The sequence below is a fragment of the Emys orbicularis genome, chromosome 1 (genome assembly GCF_028017835.1).
Source record: "Emys orbicularis isolate rEmyOrb1 chromosome 1, rEmyOrb1.hap1, whole genome shotgun sequence".
NCBI classification, from domain to species: domain Eukaryota; kingdom Metazoa; phylum Chordata; order Testudines; family Emydidae; genus Emys; species Emys orbicularis.
This window is the reverse complement of record NC_088683.1, coordinates 120,738,630-120,760,864: the sequence shown is the minus strand read 5'-3', so window position 1 is coordinate 120,760,864 and position 22,235 is coordinate 120,738,630. Positions and strand designations below refer to the sequence as shown.

General features: G+C 42.3%; 1 protein-coding gene across 1 annotated transcript in view; it reads right to left on the bottom strand.

Moving 5' to 3' along the window:
* Positions 1-280: 280 nt before the first annotated feature.
* Positions 281-22,235, bottom strand: part of PTPRO (protein tyrosine phosphatase receptor type O) — a 203,421-nt gene continuing 181,466 nt past the window's right edge. The window contains exons 19-26 of the mRNA XM_065417893.1: positions 19,937-20,018; positions 18,386-18,476; positions 17,523-17,599; positions 14,945-15,079; positions 9,966-10,088; positions 8,091-8,245; positions 4,317-4,452; positions 281-385 (exon numbers count right to left, since the gene is read on the bottom strand). Coding sequence (XP_065273965.1) covers positions 281-385; positions 4,317-4,452; positions 8,091-8,245; positions 9,966-10,088; positions 14,945-15,079; positions 17,523-17,599; positions 18,386-18,476; positions 19,937-20,018 — 904 coding nt within the window. The remainder of the gene's footprint in view (positions 386-4,316; positions 4,453-8,090; positions 8,246-9,965; positions 10,089-14,944; positions 15,080-17,522; positions 17,600-18,385; positions 18,477-19,936; positions 20,019-22,235) is intronic.

The following is a 22,235-nucleotide window of genomic DNA, read 5'->3' as shown; positions in this document are numbered from 1 at the left end:
TCATTCCATGATAACGCAAACAGCTAAAGGGATTTCCCTCTCATTCTCTGCACACACTACCACCACCACCACTGGGGCACAGGGGGAAGGGGAGAGGGCGGGAGACCAGGCATGGAAAGCTTCAACCCTAAGGTAGAATTCTTGGAGTATGGAAAAAGGTAGAATGAAGGTCCTGATGTAAAACATTAATTTCACCAGTTGCTACCAGGCAACTGGGATTATAAATCATGAGCAGAACTGAAGGGGTGGCGCTGTCATACGTACCACCTGTGATTCTGAACTAGGACTTGCTGACATTCTCATATATGACATCACTGATGCAGAATTGCTGTTTCTTCTTTAGCCACATCAATTGCACACACTGGTGAATAAAAATGTATTGTTCCTGGGAGAAAAGACCAAACATATATATATTTTTGCACCTGGTATAACTTGGTTAAACCTGTTCAATAAAGTAACATTGATAACAATCGTCTGCACGCAGATTCTTAAATAATATCTGTAGTTATTAGTATGCTGGCTACATATCTGTGTCCCCATTCAAGAAATTAGAGTATACAATTCCAATGGAAGCATTAAGCTCATCTGAACTGCCCATGTCACTATTATTGACTCTTCTTAATTAACTGAATAATTAATAGACTGTAGTGGTGTTGACTGAATTTATGACACCTGGAGAATGGTGCTGTCTGCTAACGGGAATCATGAAGTATGTAAGGCAATACAATTTATGAAGAGTAAGTGAGGAAGGGGTCAGGTTTGTTATTATTTGATACCAGAGGGCTCTTCTATCGAGCAGACAAAGGTATAACAAGATTCAAGGATTGGAAGTTGAAGCTAGATAAAATCGGACAGTAAATAAGGCACACATTTTTTTGATAACAGGGAGCGTTATCAACCTTTGGAACAATTTACCAAGGGTTGTGGGACTTCTCCATCACTGCTCATTTTTAAATCAAGATTGGATTTTTCCCCCCTAAATGAGATGCTCTAGTTCAAATAGGAATTAATTCAGGGAAATTCTAAGGCCCGTGTTATGCAGCAGGTCAGACTAGATCATCATGGTGGTCCCTTCTGGCTTTGTACTCTATAAATTATTAGCCCCCATGCCCTCTTGGCTATTGTTTTGTCAGATCTCAAATCTAAGCAGCATCAGTACTTGGAGGGGAGGCCTAAAAGGAAAATCCAGATACAAGCAGCAGCACTGGTGATTCTGTAGGTGGCACTCCCCCCTCTGCGGTAGTAATGCCCTGCTGTGGTAAGAGGGGCCTTGTTGGTGAGATGGAAAACTGAAGTTATTACAAGATCCTTGGCATGGTTTCACGGCGCTAGCCAATTTACAGCTGTGCAATTGTATTCTACCATCCTAAATTCCCCCTGCAATTGCAACCTGTCTGGTAACTTTGGAGGGCACTGTTGAATAACTGCTACATTTCCTCTGGCCGTAGCTGCATTTCGGGGCATGTGAAGCAATTCTTCTGTGTGTAATTTTGGAAGTATTTTAGGAAATAGAGGAGCTTCTGTACAAAATCCTTATATTCTTATTACTTGAAAATATATTATGCCCTTAAATCTTAAAGCATCATACTCCTTATATTTAGGCAAATAAAAGCCATACTTGGTGGGTTTCTATGTGTGTGTGTTTGTGACTCGTCACAATAAACAGCTAAAAACTGATGGTTTCTGTTCACAGAGTGGTTAATAATTTATTTATTTACTGTGGGATTATCAACCACCAAATTACTTCCCCCAAGGAAGATTGGGGCAAGGGCCATGTTTCATTGTATGTGTGTACAGTGTTAAGCACAATGTTGCCTTGATCTTTAATTGGGACCTCTGAATAATAATGCATTTCACCTTGAATTCTAAACCTCATCAGTTAACCTCATTCCAATGTAAATGGTGGCAAAACTTGATAAGACTGACTAAGAGGTCTGAGATGGCTTTAAGCTACAAAATTGGGGTTTGGATTTCATATTTCCTCCCCAAAGTTGTTCAGACTCTGGAATTTGGTTCAGCTCCTTACAAATATGGGAACATCTACACAGGGATATAAGCCCTGCAGCATGGCTATGGCTGGTCTGGGTTAGCTGACCCTCCACCCTCCCAGAGCTCGGGCTCCAGCCTAGTCCTGAATGTCTACACAGCAATTTTTCAGCCCCAAAGCCTGAGTCCCATGAGCCCAAGTCAGCTGACCCGGGCCAACCATGCGTTTTTCATCCCCAGGTGCACATATACCTTATGAGGCCAGCTCAAAATTCAGATCTCAAACCTAACGGGATTTCAAACATCCATTAACCTGGGATCCCGGGTTTCCAGTTTGGAAGGAAACATGAAACCAGGTGAGCTGTGTGTGGTTTCAAGTTTTGTAATGAAAGGTTCACACAGCTCTAACTGATCCGTCCTGTCTGCTCTTAAATTACACTGACACCTAGTGGCCTGTGTGGATACAGCTTTATAAAGACTAGGAAATTCCACTCTAATTTAAAAAGAAAAAACCTGAAGCGGTCAGGGCTGGCAAGCACAGAAATGGATGACACCCTGCCTATGAGGTAAGATTTTCCTGTTGTCAGGCTGCATTAGAGCAAGCTTTGTTGACTAAGACTATAAAACAGGTGTGTCTCCCACACAGTGCCAATGGACCGGATCCTTGCTCTCCAGTATTTAATCCTGCCCACTGGCACCAGTTCCTGGAGCACTTTAATCTTGATCTAGCTTTCCGAGGCGTGACAGAGCCCTTCTGTCGGTGTGGTGTGTGCGCGCGCGTATTAGGAAGAGACAGGAAAGAGGACCTAGCGATGCTTTGCTAAAATGCCAGTGCAGCAGGGAACAGGCCAGCTCGCCAACAGCATGAAACTTGGAAACAATATGAAAATTGGAAAGCCATCAAAATGGATTGTGGGGGACTGGGGAGCTCCCTGCTCCCCAAATAAAAAGGAGATCAAGCAGCACACCCTGGTCTCTCCCATCACTCTCCTCTGAACCATACTCAACTGGACAGACGTAAAAGCCTATTCTACGACATGGTAACTCGGTGAAATTCAAGAATTAAAAACAAACAAAAAAACCCCACACCAAATAATTTTCATGCCTTAAGGCCTTAAATCGGAATCTTTCCTATGACATCAGTAGGCATTGGATCAGGTCATGTGATGGGGAAAGGTGCTGATTCCTCTAGAGAATGAAGTCCTCTACATACAAAAAGCAACAAGATGGGCAATGGCACTGCAGGCTTCCCTCATACTACCTCAGCTAATTTGCATCTACCTTGATCTGGAGTGACCCATCTCTAAGGATAGTTCATCCTCCAGACCCAGTAAATCCTGTGCATATCTCTGAAGGCTGCCAGTTGTGCTGGTGGTATTGTGATGTGGTCTCCTCCCCACTAGGAACTGGGTGGAGATCACCCACTTGTTTCACGTAGCCAACAGGCAACTGAAAGCAAATGAAAACTTTCAGCTATAACTAATGCTCTTGGGAATGAAAAGGGGGAAATAATTCTGTTCTGAAGCTTTGGTCTATTTGTTTCTGGAATAGTGAATACTTTTCACAGAAGTATTTTGATTTTTTTTTTTTTTTTTTAATTTTCAACAGAAACATTAGCCAAGAAACAGAGAGGGAGGTGGGGGGAAGAAACCTCTTGCCCCGCCTTTTGTTTTGTTTTTGTTTTCCAATTTTCGTATTGTCACTGTATAACTCTTGGATCATCAGCTTAGTCAGATGACTGGATCCTGAATGGTGGTCTGATCCTACTACCAGTCCTAGAAGTCATTTAAATCCTAGATCAAGTCCAATGTTTTTCAAAATGGTGTATTTTATATAACTCATACACTTCTATTTTAATGCTTGTTCACAGACTAGTTTCTTATAAGGTGGGACTAACCGGTCTGCTTTAGAAAGCTTCAGGTTGTAAGTACGTTGATCTACCCTTGATCTATTGATAGTTTAGGTAGCAGACTCATAAAAATCTGAAAGTATTATACATTTAGCATGGAGAAGACAATTATTTTATCTATTTACAGGACTGTGTAAGAAGCTCAATAGACTCTGCAGCATGAAATAGTTATGATACCTACATTAGTACAACATGGTATTTTTAATACACTTTTACCTCAATATAATGCTGTCCTTGGGAGCCAAAAAGTCTTACCACGTTATAAGTGAAACCGCGTTATATCGAACTTGCTTTGATCTGCCGGAGTGCGCAGCCCCGCCCCCCCCAAAGCACTGCTTTACCGCGTTATATAAGAATTCGTGTTATATCGGGGTAGAGGTATACATTTAATTTTGAAAATACATGAAGATGAAATTCGTACCTCTGTCTGTACCATGGACATCCTATAAGACCGCATGTCAGACACCAGCCCTAATATATCTACAAACTCATGATCACGAATGTGCTGTAAGAGCCGATCCAATGCTATAAATGTTCCTGTCCGTCCCACGCCAGCACTGTAACACACACAACATTACAGATTACTACTTTTTGGGGGTGGGAGTGGAGGGGATAAGTGGTTGTGGGGTACAGAAAGCAAATGATGTGCTGTAATTCAGAATTATGAAATAATCATCCTGATGAAAATATGTCTAATTTGCACTGGATTCACACAATTGACTAATCCTTTGAATATATGCCACACAGTAATTCACAGTTCACTTATAAAGAATGCACGGGACTAACGGCTTTGCAATTATATCACCTTTCTTTAAAAAATTAAAATCGTTATACAGAAGAGCTGTGATAGGCAATTGACTAATTCTGCCTAGCTGAAACTGTCCGGGCTGAAAAACTCCGACCCTCAGAGTGATATTCTGGGCCAAATCAGATGGGGTAAATTTGGCCTCCTCTCACTGTCTTACATTTTCTTGACTGACCACCTTTCTCCCTTATACCTGCAATTCCCTTTCTCCCTTATATTTTTCCTAATGATGATGAGAGGTATAAAACTACTTGAGCTGTACCTGTGAATTCAGATAGATCTACATTACGGTGCCTACAGAAAATGAGCTTGACAAAGTTACACTTGCAGTTCCACAAGGTTTAGTTTCAGAGCTCTGCAAAGTCAACAGACTTCTTGTGAAATGGTCACTGTGACACTGACTGGTTTTGAGGGCCACAGAAGAGATTTTCAGCTGCTGGGGGCTCAGTACCTTTTAAAATCAGGCAATTGATTTAAATGCCAAAATATGGATGTAAAAGGCTAACTTTGGAAGGGTGAGGGAGGGGATGGAGAAAGAGAGAGAGAAAGTCTCACACACAATATATTTTGTTTTAATAGAGAGAGTGAAAATCTTAGTTTAATTTTATTAGGCCTGATTTTTAAAGGTGCAGAACAGTTTGATGTAAATAGGTGTAGATCCAACATTCTAAAAACCAAACCATTTGCTTTCACATTTTTGATACAACTGTATGTGAAATTGGTAAATATTATTTGCATACCTGAGAGAAAAGTTTTATGCGGACATGGGGTGGCTTTAGGCATAAATTGACTAGGCAGATGCATAGAATATCATATCTGGGACACTGGTAGGATATTTATTAATCCAATAAAAGTGGTTGATTTTATAAATATGACCGAGATGGGATAAAAATTCATGAATTCAATAACCATTTTTTGATCTATTTAACTTGACATGTCCTATCATTAATCAATTAATCCATTCTCATGAATTTGGCAGACATGATAAAAATCATGACTCCAATAGATAAAATAATAAATGTATGACTCTAAGAGGTAGTAAGTTTAATAAATCCAGTAACAGACTATCAATTTCATGCATTCATTAAAGTTAGATAAAAATTTTAATGGTCTCCAAAAGTATCCAGAAAACATTGGTTCATTTTTCCACTGATTTCATGAAATCATTACTTCGATCTATGCGCTGCAAGACCTACACTGCACTTTAGCATTCTATCCAAAACCACATTTCTCTGCAGGTGGCATTATCCTTATGAAAAAGTCAGACCCTAAATGGTCTAGCCCCCATATTCTCCCAATGCAAAGTATGCATGAGCTAGGGGAGTTGAGTATAGGGTTGCGAAATTAAATGCTGTAGATAAGTCCCTTCTTTGAGCCTACCAGTGTCTGTCTCAATTTTGCATTAGGGCTCTGTCCTGCAGCTGTACTCACCATGAGTTTACCTAGTAACTTCTGTGGAACAACTCATAAGGAGACCTGCAGGACTGAACACTATTAGAAATGAAAAATTCTGCTATTGCACCACTTCCTAGTGAGAATGCTGGAAATCTCATGAGGAACTAGAAAGGGTGATATTGTAAAAGGCTGTTTGCTGAGTAATGTCACCGTTATTTAGGGCACACCATGTGACTGCAAAGGACAGAACGTTCCAAACACCACTTCAGTAATGAGGAAGCTATGCTGGAGGCTTCTGACTTTGTTTGAATGCAACATAACTGTATCTATGCATACCCATACACACATTTTCACAGCTTGTGAGCAGATGCCTTAGGAAGGGTGATATAGGGAGGTGGGGCTAATAGCTTCATAAAGCTTTGAGTTCCATTTAGGGTATACCTAGCAGTTTAAGCACACACTAACTGATCTGTTACACACCTCTTTCTACTACGTAACCCTATGTAGCAGGGTGATCACCCACTCCTGCCCTGAAAGGCTTGAAATCAGCCCTGGGAGAGGGCTGCTGCTAGGAAAGCAGCAAGCCTAGGCTGATTGGGGAAAGCAGCCTCAGCTGGGGGCCACACCCCAATCAGACCGGAAGCTGCCTTAATAAGGGCCCAGCTGGCCCTTATAAGAGGGCAGTGGGCCAGGAGCAGGCAGTCTCCCTCTAGCTGAGGAGGGAGATAGACCTAGCTGCCTGAGTGCTAAAGGGTACTGGAGTGAAGCAGGGCTGAGGAAAAGGCCAGAGGAGCTGGGGAGCTCCTGGCCAGCAACTCCCCAGGCTGCAGGGTCTTGTACAAGGCCCCTGGAGGTACTGGGTTGCAGAGAAAGGCAGCAGGTCAAAACCTCCCTTGCCTGTGATGACTGGTTTAGACAGACTGCAGTCGGCCCCAGTGAAAGGGAGCTAGATGGTGACTGGCAGTAGCCCATAGGCTGACGCAAGGTGGGGATAGAGGGTGGGGGTTCCCTGGGGAGGGGACACCCAGATCTGTGGGGTATTGCCTGGACGGGCAGCACCCCAGGTAAAAGGGCACCGGGGTCCTGGGAGGGACACGGGGACCAGCAGCAGCAGGACACCGGCCTGCAGAGGGTGCTCTGCGCTGGAAAGAGTTAATTCCTTGAGACTTCCAGCAGGAGGCACCGCAGGGGTGAGGCCCGCACCATCGCACCCTATAATAATCTACCATTACCAGGAGCAGTCTTACCATTACACATTGTGGGGCAAATTAATCTTTGATGTCACTACAATGGAGTTACATCAGGAATCAATTTGGTACAATTATTAATTCAGCAGCTGCCTTCAGAGAGCTCAATAGTGTCTTACAAGAAGCCTGATGATGAACAAAGGTAACAGTTACTATATAAAAATGCTGCCCTCAAGAAAAGAAAAACCTGTATATTGTGTCATATGGTTTACTGCCGGCCCATGGATTTAACTCCCAACGTTGTGTACTGAAGGCCAAATTATCCGAGAGTGATGATCTACACAGAGTACGTCTCTGTAGGGAAACGGCATACTGCTTGACAGACTGTTTTGATTTTTCCATTTGAATTGCAAAAACGTGGAAATGCAAGTGTACGGCAAGGTCCTCAGATGATATAAAACAACACAGCATAACTCCACTGACGTCCATGAGGCTAATTTACCTCAGCTGAGGATCAGACCTGTAATACTTTACTATGATAAAAATATATGGTATCTCTCTCCCCCCCCCCCCCCTCCACTTACATCTAGGAACACAGAATGAAATCCTGGTCCCATTAAAGTCAATGGCAAAACTCTCACTTACTGCAATAGGGCCAGGATTTTACCATAAGACACACAAAAACAAAACAAAACAAAAATACAGTTCTCAGCACCTGAAAGGTGGAAAGAAATCCCTCCCTCCAGTGTACTTCTCAATGTATTTGAATGGTTACACATTAAAGGAAAATGGAAAATTAAGCCTTTACCTGCAGTGTATGACCATGGGGCCTTTACTCTTTGTTGACTGCTGTCTGACCATCTGTACAAACTGCAAGATGCTCTCTGCAGCATTTGTAGTGGGGACACCATGATCAGGCCAGGCAGTGTAGTTAAAATGCATTACATCTTGCACCTCATCAGCCTAAGGGGGAAAAAACAGAATAACAGCATGTTCATATTTGTTTTACCCGTGCGGTCATGTTCAATCTGACTCATGCGTTTACAAATACAGACTAATGAAATTAGAGCTAGTCAAAAATGGTAAAGATCGTATGTGAATATTTTCACATTATTTTTGCTCCACAGTTTCAAAAAGGAAATATATTTTCAGTTAATATTTTTTGTAAAACTTAAAAAAAAGTTATGTTTTTGTTTCTCCTTTTTCTTTTCACCCCATTTTTCTGGAAAGACCAGAAACTTGGGAATTTTAACATTCAGGTTTAATTGGAAAAAAAGAAAAAAAGAAAAACAGTTTTTTGGGAAAAAGACTTTTTTTTAAACAAACATTTGGCATTCATAAAATTTCTAACAGCTCTAACTGAAATGTATTAGAAGGCTAGGACAGTACTTCAACAAACAAGGATCTGGCTTTGAGACAAATGCACTCAAGTGACAGTTTTTTATCCCCACAACGCAGGGCAGAGAGTTGATGCTGTAAATTCCTACAGCACTATGGTTCTGATCCACTGTATCAGTCTCCCATTCTTGCACAAGTTCAAATGATGATTCCTGTAATTAGTAGTGCCATTCAAAGCATTGGGAGGCAGAGATGAAATTGGAATAGACACCTGAAAATCTGGATGCTTATCCAAACAGTTTTGGTTCAGAAATCTGATGCTCTCAAAATAATTTCTATATTTCCTGGTTTTGATAGTCCATTCTTGAACTATTTCCAGCCTTTCTGGTCCAAATTAAAAAGTATGGGAATGCACTGGAATGGTTGCAGTTTGATTCAGTTCTATTACATTACATTTGACAACTGTTTTGCCCATTCCTAGCTGTACTTCTGCCTTAACCAAGTACAAGTGTTTGAAAGATTGGAATGTGCAGTAGGCTCCTCCCACTTCCTCTGCTTAGAGCAGTTAATACAGCAAAACATTCTATTACCACAGCACCAAGGGATGGAATACCATTCATGGATTAAATTCTGTTTTATTCAACAGCATTTCAGGGACATGGCATCAAAAGAATGCCACAAATAATGTGCAATTGCCTCCTTTACAAACAATATTCCTCAACTTTTATATTCTTATTTTCAGGCCTTGAACAGTTTATAACTGAAAATGGACCATCGTCTGATACACAGGACCAAAAAAAAAAAAAAAAGTGGTTGAAATGTGGTCTCCAAAGAAACCATTATCATTAATTATTTGTACTACACTAGCACTTAGAAGCCCCAGTCATGATCAGGGCACCGTTATGCTAGATGTTGTGCATCAGGTCTACACTATGTAAGGATCCTCCTGGGAAACTTCAGGTGTCCACGTAGGGCACCATTAGTTCTCCTTTACACCACAGCAGCAACGTACCAAGCATAACAGTTTTTGTGGTTTGAACATTTGTCCACTAGGATCTAGACTAGAGAGACAACCTTTACGCCCTGGAGATGCCTGGGATGGATAGAAATAAGAGAAGGGCCTGAACCAAAACCCCAGATCCAGAACATCTTTGAAATCTGAAGATGCTTGCAATCAAAACCTATTTATGAATGTTGCTGTTGGTCCCTCTTTCTCTAGCTAACTGCCCCAAAACTCCAGATCTGAACACCCCTGAATTTTGGAGTGTGTGAGATATGGATCCGAATTTTGCAGGGTGGGCTAATCTCTAATGAAAAGCAATGAAACATCTTTCCCATCACCTACATAGCTGATTCTGAAGTTCCTATAAGACCAGTCCGTTTGCTCCTCCTCAGAAAGCATCTCCACTGTGATGTCCCCATAAGCAACAGGCTCTTCTGTAAAAGGCCAGTAATGATCACATTTCACCTAGAAGAAAAGAAAAAACAACAGTACAATCAAAATCTATTTAGACTCAAGTTTGGGAAGCAACACAGCAGAATTTGGCTTGGCACTGAAGCATGTGTGTGTTATGTAGATGTGTGTGTGTAAACTCTCAACAAAAATGAAGCTTTAGAAAAGCAGCCTGATTATGGCAAAAGAAAGGTCTATGGGTCTCATTATGGCCCATAAACTGGAGACAGTTGTCATCCCTAATAGAAGAGCATCGATGATCTCAGACAACAAGTTTCCAAAATGAAGTGAACAAGATCATACATGAAAGGAAATGAAAATATATGTTCCAAGTGTTCTCTATTACAGTGTAAAGGACCATGATGTAATATTTTTATTTTATTTAGATTTAAAATAATAAAGACAATCAACCAAGGCTCTAGGTACCCTAACAATCAACCATGCAGTAAATACAATAAAATTAAACCATAGCAGCATTAAAATCCATTCCACCGGAACCACTTACCCCATTCACCACCTAAGAAGCACACCCTCAACCTTCTCCAGAGACCCTATGAAACAGGTGTCTCTTTCAGTGTGCTTGCAAATCTGGGTTATTTTGGAACAAGAGGGTGGGAAGACCAAGTTCCAGAGTCCCAGAGCTCCCACAGAGAACAGCCTGCCAGGCACCCTCTTTCTTTTACAATGAGGAGGATCCAGTTAAGCATCCATGCTGACTGCAGCTGTGGCAGTATGGCATGGGGAGAGAGGCATGTCCATTGGCTTGTGCCAGCCCATATATGGCTTCATAGCTCATAACCAACACATTAAACTCAACCCAGAGACCAATGGGCAGCTAGTTATCCTGGAACATTGCTGTTACTATGCCCTGCTCAATAAGCGAACTGCTGCATTCTACACCAGCCTCAGTCTCTGAATGGTTTTAAGGTGTAATCCCATGTAGAGAGCATTGCAATAGCCAAATCTTGAGGTAACAAAAGCACGGATAATGGTGGCAAGGTCTGTGGCCAGAAGGAAAGGCCACAGTGTCCTAGCCAGACACTGATGGGAAACAACAGACTGGGCCACTTCTGTGATATGGTCATCAAACAGTAGCTGGGGGGCTAAAATAACCCGAGTTGTGAATACTTAACTAATGACAGATGTACTCCTTCAATCCAAGGGGCTGATATTACCCCTGCCATCTCCCCTGGCTGCTTCCCCAAACCCACCATCATTGCCTCAATCTTAGCTGGGTTAAGCCTCAGCCAGCTCACTATCATCCATGTGCCAACCTTGACTAGACAGCGACTGAGACGCTGAACTGCATCATCCAAACTAGACAAGACATATACACAGAGTTGGGAGTCATCATCATACTGCAGCCCATGTCTCCTTACTAGTAACAAACTTGGACGGATGATTAGGGAGGAGTATAAAAATATTGCTCAAGCATGCAGGGGTGTAATCAGGAAGGCCAAAGTACAATTGAAGTTGCATCTAGCAAGGGATGTGAAGGGTAACAAGAAGGGTTTCTACAAGTATGCTAGTAACAAGAAGGTGGTCAGGGAAAGTGTGGGACCCTTACTGGATGGGGGAGGCAACCTAGTGACAGATGATGTGGAAAAAGCTGAAGTACTCAATGCCTTTTTTGCCATGGTTTTCACAGACCAGGTCAGCTCCCAGACTGCTGCACTGGGCAGCACAGTATGGGGAGGAGGTGATCAGCCCTCAGTGGTGAAAGAACAGGTTAGGCACTATTTAGAAAAGCTGGACATGCACAAGTCCATGGGGTCAGATGCAATGCATCCGATGGTGCTGAGGGAGTTGGCTGATGTGATTGTAGAGCCATTGGCCATTATCTTTGAAAACTTGTGGCGATTTGGGGAGGTCCTGGACAATTGGGAAAAGGCAAATATATAGTGTCCATCTTTAAAAAAGGGAAGAAAGAGAATCCATGGAACTACAGACTGGTCAGCCTCACCTCAGTCCCCAGAAAAATCATGGAGCAGGTCCTCAAGGAATCCATTTTGAAGCACTTGGAGGAGAGGAAGGTGATCAGGAACATTCAACATGGATTCACTAAGGACAAGTCATGCCTGACCAACCTGATTGCCTTCTCTGATTAGATGACTGGCTGTGTGGATATGGGGAAAGTGGTGGACGTGATATACCTTGACTTTATCAAAGCTTTTGATACGGTCTCCCACAGTATTCTTGCCAGCAAGTTAAAGTAGTATGGATTGGATGAATGGACTATAAACTGGATAGAAAGCTGGCTAGATTGTTGGGCTCGGCTCGATGTCTAGCTGGCAGCCAGTATCAAGCGGAGTGCCCCGGGGGTTGGTCCTGGGGCTAGTTTTGTTCAACATCTTCATTAATGATCTGGATGATGGATTGCACACTCAGCAAGTTCGCAGATGACACTAAGCTGGGGGGAGAGGTAGATATGCTGGAGGGTAGGGATAGGGTCCAGAGTGATCTAGACAAATTGGAGCCAAAAGAAATCTGATGAGGTTCAACAAGGACAAGTGCAGGGTCCTGCACTTAGGACAGAAGAATCCCTTGCACTGCTACAGGCTGGGGACCGACTGGCTAAGTGGCAGCTCTGCAGAAAAGGACTTGGGTATTACAGTGGACAAGAAGCTGGATATGAGTCAACTGTGTGCCCTTGTTGCCAAGAAGGCTAACGGCATATTGGGCTGCATTAGTAGGAGCATTGCCAGCAGATTGAGGGAAGTGATTATTCCCTTCTATTCGGCACTGGTGAGGCCAAATCTGGAGTATTGTGTCCAGTGTTGGCCCCCCCGCTACAGAAAGGATGTGGACAGATTGAAGAGAGTCCAGCGGAGGGCAACGAAAATGATTAGGGGGCTGGGGCACATGACTTATGAAGAGAGGTTGAGGGAACTGGGCTTATTTAGTCTGCAGAAGAGAAGAGTGAGGGGGAATTTGATAGCAGCCTTCAACTACCTGAAAGGGGGGGTTCCAAAGAGGATGGAGCTCGGCTGTTCTCAGTGGTGGCTAGGGTGACCAGACAGCAAATGTGAAAAATCGGGACAAGGGGTGGGGGGTAATAGAATCCTATATAAGAAAAAGACCCCAAAATCAGGACTGTCCCTATAAAATCGGGACATCTGGTCACCCTAGTGGTGGCAGATGACAGAACAAGGAGCAACGGTCTCAAGTTGCAGTGTGGGAGGTCTAGGTTGAATATTAGGAAAAACTATTTCATTAGGAGGGTGGTGAAGCACTGGAATGGGTTACCTAGGGAAGTGGTGGAATCTCCATCCTTCGAGGTTTTTAAGACCCAGCTTGACAAAGCCCTGGCTGGGATGATTTAGTTGGGGTTGGACTCTATGACCGCCTGAGGTCTCTTCCAACCCTAATCTTCTATGATTCTATGATATCCAAGATCATAAGCAATGTACATGCATTAGCTGATTATTATATTTCACATTCCATTTTGAAAAATAATGTTTTGTCATTTTTACACAGCTCTCACATTGACAGTGTCCCTATTATTATTAAAATACCATTGACATCTGCATGTCATTTACATACGTGTTATTTGTGCAAATGGCTAGAACTAACCAAAAAAATAGCTGGAAAGCAAATGTAGATGCTACAAATATCATGGCCAAGACTGTGTTGAGTTGGTTATCTCAGTTTAATGAAAGAATATCTATTACATTGACATCTGTTATAATGGCTGCACTGAAACCATGCAATAAAGCGTGTTGTGTCAAATGCTAATTTACAGAGAACAATAAGATATTTGGAGGCACGCTTCAATGAAGAGAAAAAGATCACTGGTGCCATCTTTAATTTTAGTATTGTTTTGTTCTCTTGTTCCTAATACCACCAGAACAACAGTACTAGGAAATGAGTGTTCTCTTCATCCACACAAGAGGTACAGCATGGGCTCTGGCAGCTCCTCCATGCTGCCCCAACAATGTGCTGACCTGAAGGGAGAGTAAGACTCTATTTCAGTCCATAGGTGCTGGAACTAGGGGTCCTGGTGGTGCTGCTGCACCCTCTGGCTTGAAGTGGATTCCATTACATACAGGGTTCACAGTTTGGTTCAAAGGCTTTCAGCACATTCAGTCACCGTGCCCAGCCAATTCTCAGCCTCTCTGCTGAAACTCCCAATCAGGGGGACAACTGGTGCCAACTGTGTTAGGAGTTTTTGTGATGTGGATACACACCTGTAGACTAGGAACTGAGCTGGGACCACCACTCATTTCAGAGATGCCAACAAACAGCCATCAGACAGTAACAATTTTTCATTCACCGCCAGCCTGGATTCAAACCAGTAACAGTCCCCTCAGCCATCCACTCCCTATTGCTGCCATTTTAAAGTCTAATTTGAGTCATGTAAAAATCTTTTACTCTTGATAAAAATCTTGTCAGCCTCTTACAACAGGTAACTTCCTACTAAAGATGGGACCAAAACCAAACCTGAGGTCCAAACACAGCTGAACTTCAAGAAGTTCATATTTGGATTAAAATATTATGGCTCTACTTGCTACCACTACTCATGGTATCATTCAGCACCAGCTCTTTAGACTTGTTATTTATTATCATTAATCTTAATTATCTGTGTTACAGTAGCACCGAGAGAGGTCTCAATTCAAATAGGGGACCCATTGTGCTAGGTGCCCTAACACTACAAACAAATAGAACTATTCCTACACTGAAGAGCTTACAATAAGTGACCATGGGTCCCCTTCTGGATCTCCTATTGATTTCATTAGGAGTTTTGGGTGCAGAGGGCTTTCAAGAGCTTGCCTTATATTGCTGTTTTGTGTTAGAAAATAATGCAAAGGAACCTAATGACCACTGAAATTATTTATTTCCTTGCAAAATGCACATAGGATTATGTTACCTACCCTTCTTTTTTCATTACACTGAGTGAGCATAACAATGATTTGTGATTTTTGCTGGAGAACCATCTTCCAAAAATCATTCCTTGTCTCTGGCAATGGCCCCTGGGTTGCAATGTATTCCTGTGGTGAGTTGTAGCCCTAAGAGACAGGTGCAATTTATTAATATACTTCATTTCACAGACTGTTCAGAACATAAATTCTCCTCAGGAGCATATTTACAACATGTTTTTAAAGTTACATTTTTGAATGTTTAAGTCCAAAATTCAAAGAGCTTTTTTAAAGTAATTCCTAACATGAAGAAGCCTATATCAAGTTGTTTGGTTTGTTGTTTTTAATTCAGTGAAAACTGTTTTTTTTTTTAATCAAAATATTTCCAAGGAGATTTTGAGTCCCAAATACTACAGAAGAACCTGGAAATTAGCCTGTGTATGGACAGAAAGTAAAACTGACCAATGTAAATTCACTGTCCAAAGTACAAAAAATAAACAGCATAAAAAATGAAAACTAAATCAGGGCTGTTTTTTTTTTAAACAAAGTTTTAATAAATTTAATATGCTGTGAATTCACAAGTACAATAGTTATATATCCTTATCTTGTCCTTTCCCCCAAATAAATTAAGTGGCACCTGTGGTGAATTAAATTTAATAATAGAATCGAAAGGAAAGGATTAATCAGCTGAACTCTAATCAAGGAACACATGCATAAGTGTCTGCAAGCTCAAGACCCAAATCAGTAAAATACCTGGTAATCTTAGACCTAAAATAATAGTAATAGATTATTCTAAAAGTCATAACTCTTAGAAGGTTATCATATATTTATCATTTACTAAACCTGAAGCACCTTTAGGAGAAATTATACCCATACATTCACATTCCTATCCCTCCGCTAAGCTGTCTGCTTTTATTTGTAGATACTCTTTTGGGCACTATTGTAGAAAAGGGTAATTTAGTAAATAATACAAGATACCATTTCAGTATCTGCTAGTTAACATCAGGCATATTTGCTGGGTGTCAGGGCTGATTTAACTATGACCCTGGCTCCCTGTTTACAGTGAACACAGGAGATTATCAGCAGAACTAGGTTCAGAAAGTTATCTAATACCCAGAGTAGTTAGGGGAAAAAATAACAGATACGTTCAAACCACAGTATGATCCTGCATGAATTAGGCTATGGATGTATCAGCCTACAGCATTCAAGTAATTAAAATACTGATGATTTGGAAGCACTTTCCATAGGCAGCCTAATTCAGCATTTCCCATCTGTAAAAAACTCAGTTCAAACTCAACACTCATAATAATTCGTAAGTACAGAACACATTTCATTTTGCTTCCTATGGGGTGTGTATATAACTGATGCAGCACATTTCTGTTGACAGTGGAAAGCAGATCACCATGAACACTAGGGTTTGAGATGAAACTACCATGAGGTGCCAAGTGGGAGAGTGATCATCCAAATAAGCCAAAAACTAACATAGCTGTGTTGTATCTAAAGTATTGGAAGGTGGTTTTTGTGCGTAGTATTAAACACATCTAAAATATAAACATGGAACTGACAAAAGCTGAAGAGACATATATATCTGGATGCTATATATGGATGCTATAAAATTGTCATTCTAGTTTTCTGACTAGCATCAAATGTACACATTATTATTATTTAATGAAGAAAAAGAGCCTGCATGGCCTTATCACTTAGTTCTGTGATCTTGTCAGATCTCGGAGGCTAAATAAGGTTAGTGCTTTGTCAGTGTTTGGACGGGAGACTTCCAAAGTGATGCACAAAGTGGTGATATTGATTCAGTAATGCTCTTCCCATTTTAGTCAGTACTGAACCAAGTCCTTAGCATGAAGCTATGGGCCACTGTGCTGTTTCAGTGGAGAACTAGAACACAGATATGCCAACCATTTGTAGTCATTAAAGATGCCACAGCACTTTTCATAACAGTAGGGAGCTTTTCCCAGCATCCTGGCCAAGTTCCTATGTACAAAATTACATTCTGCCTCCCTACATATCCCACACAGTTACAGCTGAATACAGCGTTCTTCACTTGCTGTCCTAAAACTATAGCAGTATTGCTATGAGCTGTTAGACAGCTGCTCTAACATAGTGCAAGGAAGAAGGCGTGAACAGAACAATAGCAAGACCAGGGTAGTGCAAATAGAAGCTATGTTTGCACACCATGCCCTGGGCTTGTTCTCTGTGCATTTTAACTGTACCTATATCTCTGGTTCACTGCCTTTATTCCACATAGATTAAAATATTGGAAAAAAACCTCTAGCTGTTTGAGAATAGCAGTGCAAAGTTTAACCTTTTCACCCGTGTCCCCAGCCAATTTCCTCCCACCTGTAACAGGATGCATGCAAATTTCAGTGTTGCTGTGGCAAAATGTGCACAAAAACAGGTTTATGGGCTGGTGAAAAGTACTGTTCACTGAAGGCAAAATTAGTGACATTGCGGTAATTTTTTTTTTTTTTTTTTTTTAAAGTCACCAAACTGCTAGGAATTTTCACTCTTTTCACTACCTGTGTGATATCTCCCTACTAAGAACATTAAGCCTCAGGTTGATTTGAGTCTTATCACTTACAGGAATATAGTTGGCATTAATGTAGTCTGAACCTTCTTCTTCATTCATCGAAATTAATCTGACACGGCTAAAGTCATCTGTAAAAAGAAGGGGGGGGGGAAAATGGGGGCAGCTTGAGCAAATGCTGGGAGGTTTTAAATAATCTCTTAAAATCCTGAAACACAATTACACACGCTCCAGCATAACAAAGGCAAAACTGTAGAGGGCCAGCATGCCATACTAATAAGTAATGCCCAGTTCTCGCTGCATGGATACGGCTTCATTACTGCTACACGCTCCTGCCTTCAAGAGTCTTCACTGTCAGGTCTCTTTGGATCTCATTAAAATCATGAGGAAAAAAAAAAAGTTGAAGAAGGCTGCTCAGCAGTAGGAATGACCTACTATTTTCAATCATGACAAATATAAAACACAGAGCTTCATCCTTTCAAAACTAATGTCTACACTTACCCGGTAGTTCGGCGGCGAGCGATCGAACTTCTGGGTTCGACTTATCGCGTCTTGTCTCGACGCGATAAGTCGAACCAGGAAGTGCTCGCCGTCGACTGCGGTACTCCAGCTAGACGAGAGGAGTACCGCGGAGTCGACGGGGGAGCCTGCCTGCCGCGTGTGGACCGAGGTAAGATCGAACTAAGGTACTTCGAACTTCAGCTATGTTATTCACGTAGCTGAAGTTGCGTACCTTAGTTCGATTTGGGGGGTTAGTGTAGACCAAGCCTAAGGGAGACCTATTTCTCTCCAAGGACAGCTTTTAAAACAAGCTTTTACCTGCTGGAAAACCTGCACCAATTCCACAATTAAAACTCTTCTTCCCCCCCGCCTTCCCCCAAGGGACCCTCGCAGGAGTCTGCGTCTATTGTACTTACATGGCAGGATATTTGTATAGCGATTTTTACATCGATTCATGGGAAGGTCAGCAGCAAAATGGGGTATGTCAAGCCCAATCAGTTTTAGCTCCTGTGTATGACAGAAGGGAAAATGTTGCAATTAAATTAACTAACTCCTGAAAATGAATGGTTTGTGAATAATGCTTCTGACAACGGCCAGACTGACAGCCCTGGACTCCAAAGCACTTTATTTACGAACACTACAGATACAGCAAGTTTCCTTGTAATACCTCATCATGTGGCTCATACCTGGGCGACCACTTCTAAGAGTGGGAAGGAAGTCTGGTCTCCATGCCCATTCAACCTTTGGCTACCCTGATGAGACTGTCAGTACGTTTGTCAGTTACTGTCACCTAAGCTGATGATTTTGTTCCTATCTACCAAACTCATTCCACATAGGCCACTGAATAGGTATCAGATGGTGTCACCATCTGAGCTAGATTTCAGTAATGCTTCCTCAATTACCTGCAACTCACAGCTGCTTTGATCCTGAGATTTATATAATTACTATTCATTACCTTAAATAATCAATCTAAAATATTCTGTAACATACGATCATAAATAAGATGAACACAATGTGTGCCACCTGAGAGAACAGTGGGTCGAATCCTAACCCTATCAAGTCAAATGGAGTTTTGCCACCACGATCAACAGATCCAAGATTCCACCTAGTGTTTGTAGTTCCCTTTTGTCTTCACTTGACAATCTTGCATTTTTAGCACTGGGGAAATAAACTAGTCTGCAAGCTCAAGACCCAAATCAGGACCATATGTCCCCAGTTAACTGTCCCTTTGTTTCAGAAGATTTGGTTGTCACCAGTGCCATTTTTCATTTTAAAAATGCATTGCAGTCAACTTAGGCTGCCACGTGGACTATGCTACAACAGAATTCTGGGTCCGAATGCCACAATCATACCCAGGGCCGGCTCTAGGATTTTTGCCGCCCCAAGCAGAAACAATTTTGGCCGCCCCCCTGCCCCCCCCGTTTTTTTCTTACCCCACCCCCGGCCCCGCCTCAGCTCCGCCCCTTCCCCAAATCCCCAGCCCTGCCTCCTCCCCCCAGGCTCTCAAGCCTAGGAGGGAGGGGGAGCAGCGGCGTGCGAATCAGCTGTTTCGCGCGCCGCGGCCGCTCGGGATCTCCCCCTCCCTCCCAGGTTTGAGAGCCTGGGAGGGAGGGGGAGCAGCGGCGTGCGAATCAGCTGTTTCGCGCGCCGCGGCCGCTCGGGATCTCCCCCTCCCTCCCAGGTTTGAGAGCCTGGGAGGGAGGGGGAGCAGCGGCGCGCGAATCAGCTGTTTCGCGCGTGAGCGGCAGCAGCGGAGGTGAGCTAGGGCGGCCGGGGCACATTTTTAGGGGCAGCATTCTGGCACCGGCCAGGCCGCCCCTAAAAATGTGCCGCCCCAAGCACCAGCTTGTTTTGCTGGTGCCTAGAGCCGGCCCTAATCATACCACCCATCTGGTTCTTTCAGTCTGGCAAAAGTAGTAGTCCAATTTGGGAGAGGCAGCCAGGAGCTGTCGTCTCCATATACATACCTCAAATTGCAGAGAAAATTTATAATCTGAATCTTTGGCCATATCCTTGATGTAGCCATCGAAGTCATCCAACTGCACAGGGCTTTTCAAAAACACATGGAAAAGAAATTAATTTCTTAAATAGGTTTGTTTTGTTTTTGAGTACTAACAATTCACTAATCTGTATTTTTAGCATTGTATTCTACTAAGTAATTATACCTGGGATAGAGCTTGCAAAAAATCTGAAGTTTGTGTACCTGAAATGTGACACATACTGTCTGATGAATCATTTACCTTACATATACTGTATTGTAGCCATGTGGGCAACTGCCGCTAATAGGTTAAATCTACCCACATCATTAAGCTAAATTCTTGAGGCAAAATTCCCATTGGCTTCAGTTTGAATTTTGCCTGATTTAGGATGCAGGATTTGGCCCACTGGCAATGGAACATAGAATTGAGAGTCAGGAGAGCTACCAACTCCTCACCCTTCAAATCAAACTGTTTTAAAGGGGACCCTCTAGCTATAGCTCTGATTGAAATCTCCATTTCAATTAAAAATGAGCCTGGGATGCCAGATTTGGATCCCGATTCTAAATCCCATCACAGTTCAGATGGTCATTGTTACGTTGTGCAGTCCATATGGTTTTATAAAAACTTGATAATAAGTCAATATAATGTAACTGGGATAGTTTTAGAGAAAATACGGTAATAAGTGAATGTAACGTAACTGGGATATGCTTCATGCAAAAGGTCTCTTGTAAGGTATCATTACAAAGCTTATAATCTACTGAGTATGATCATCTATTTGTATAAATGTACCACTCTTGTATCTAAAACTAGAAATATAAAATGTAACTCTGAGGGCCTATTGTAATTATGTAAAGTGTGGGCCATTAATGATGGTTTGGAATCTTGATGACTCCCATTAACCAGGACCATTAAACAGATGGCTGTTTACCTGTGAGTCTCCCTGTATGTGTGTGTGCTGGCAAGTGAGTAATGAAGTCTTGCAGTGACATGTGATCATGTCACCTGAACTGGAATCCATCTTTAACCTGGTGCTTTTCCAGTGAGGGGGGGTGGAAACCCAGAGGGACAAAGGGTTCCCGCCTTATGCAAAAGATATATAAAGGGGTGGAACAGAAGAGAGAGAGAGAGAGAGAGGAGCCATCATGGAGAATCCCCTAGCTAATACCTAAGCTGGAACAAGAGCTGTACCAGGGGAAAGAATTGTGCCCAGGCCTGGAAGGTGTCCAGTCTGAGAAAAACTTACTGAAGCATCTCTGAGGGTGAGATTATCTGTATTTAGTTTGATTAGACATAGATTTGCGCATTTTATTTTATTTTGCTTGGTGACTTACTTTGTTCTGTCTGTTACTACTTGGAACCACTTAAATCCTACTGTCTGTATTTAATAAAATCACTTTTTATTTAGTAATTTACTCAGAGTGTGTATTAATACCTGAGGGAGCAAACAACTGTGCATATCTCTCTATCAGTGTTATAGAGGGCGAACAATTTATGAGTTTGCCCTGCATAAGCTTTATGCAGGGTAAAACGGATTTATCTGGGTTTAGACCCCATTGGGAGTTGGGCATCTGAGTGCTAAAGACAAGCACACTCCTGTGAGCTGGTTTCAGGTAAACTTGCAGCTTTGGGACAAGTGATTCAGACCCTGGGCCTGTGTTGGAGCCGGACAGGAGTGGCTGGCTCAGCAAGACAGGGTGCTGGAATCCTGAGCTGGCAGGGAAAACAGAAGCAGGGGTAGTCTTTGCACATTGGGTGGCAGCTCCCAAGGGGGTTTCTGTGATCCAACCCGTCACAGTCATATCCAGGGTTTATGTTCTGGTCATCTTTAATTACAATACAATGGCACTACTTCCTGGATGGCAGCAAAAGCAGCTCATTTAACCTGCCTTAGTGACACACAAAAATCCCTTTCATACAGGGGGAACTATCTGGTAAACACAATTTTTTTAATTTCACATGCACCATAATCACACAAGCCATTAATAGGTTTCATTGGCCTGAATTTGGGTCAGACAAGGTCTATGATGTAAAAAATGCAAATTTCAGCCCCAGAGCAACAATTGTTTTCCACTGGCTTTGAGAAGTTCAGGTGTTTGCCATGTTTGACATTAGAAGCCAAATTCTACTCTAGCATAAGTGGGCACAACGCCCATTGAAGACAATGGAGCACAGACATATTGGGCCAGATCTTCAACTGGTATAAACTGGCCTGGCTTTAATGACTCTAATGGAGCTATGCCTGTTTACTCCAGCTGAGGATCAGGCCCTGAATTCAGGCTAAAGAATG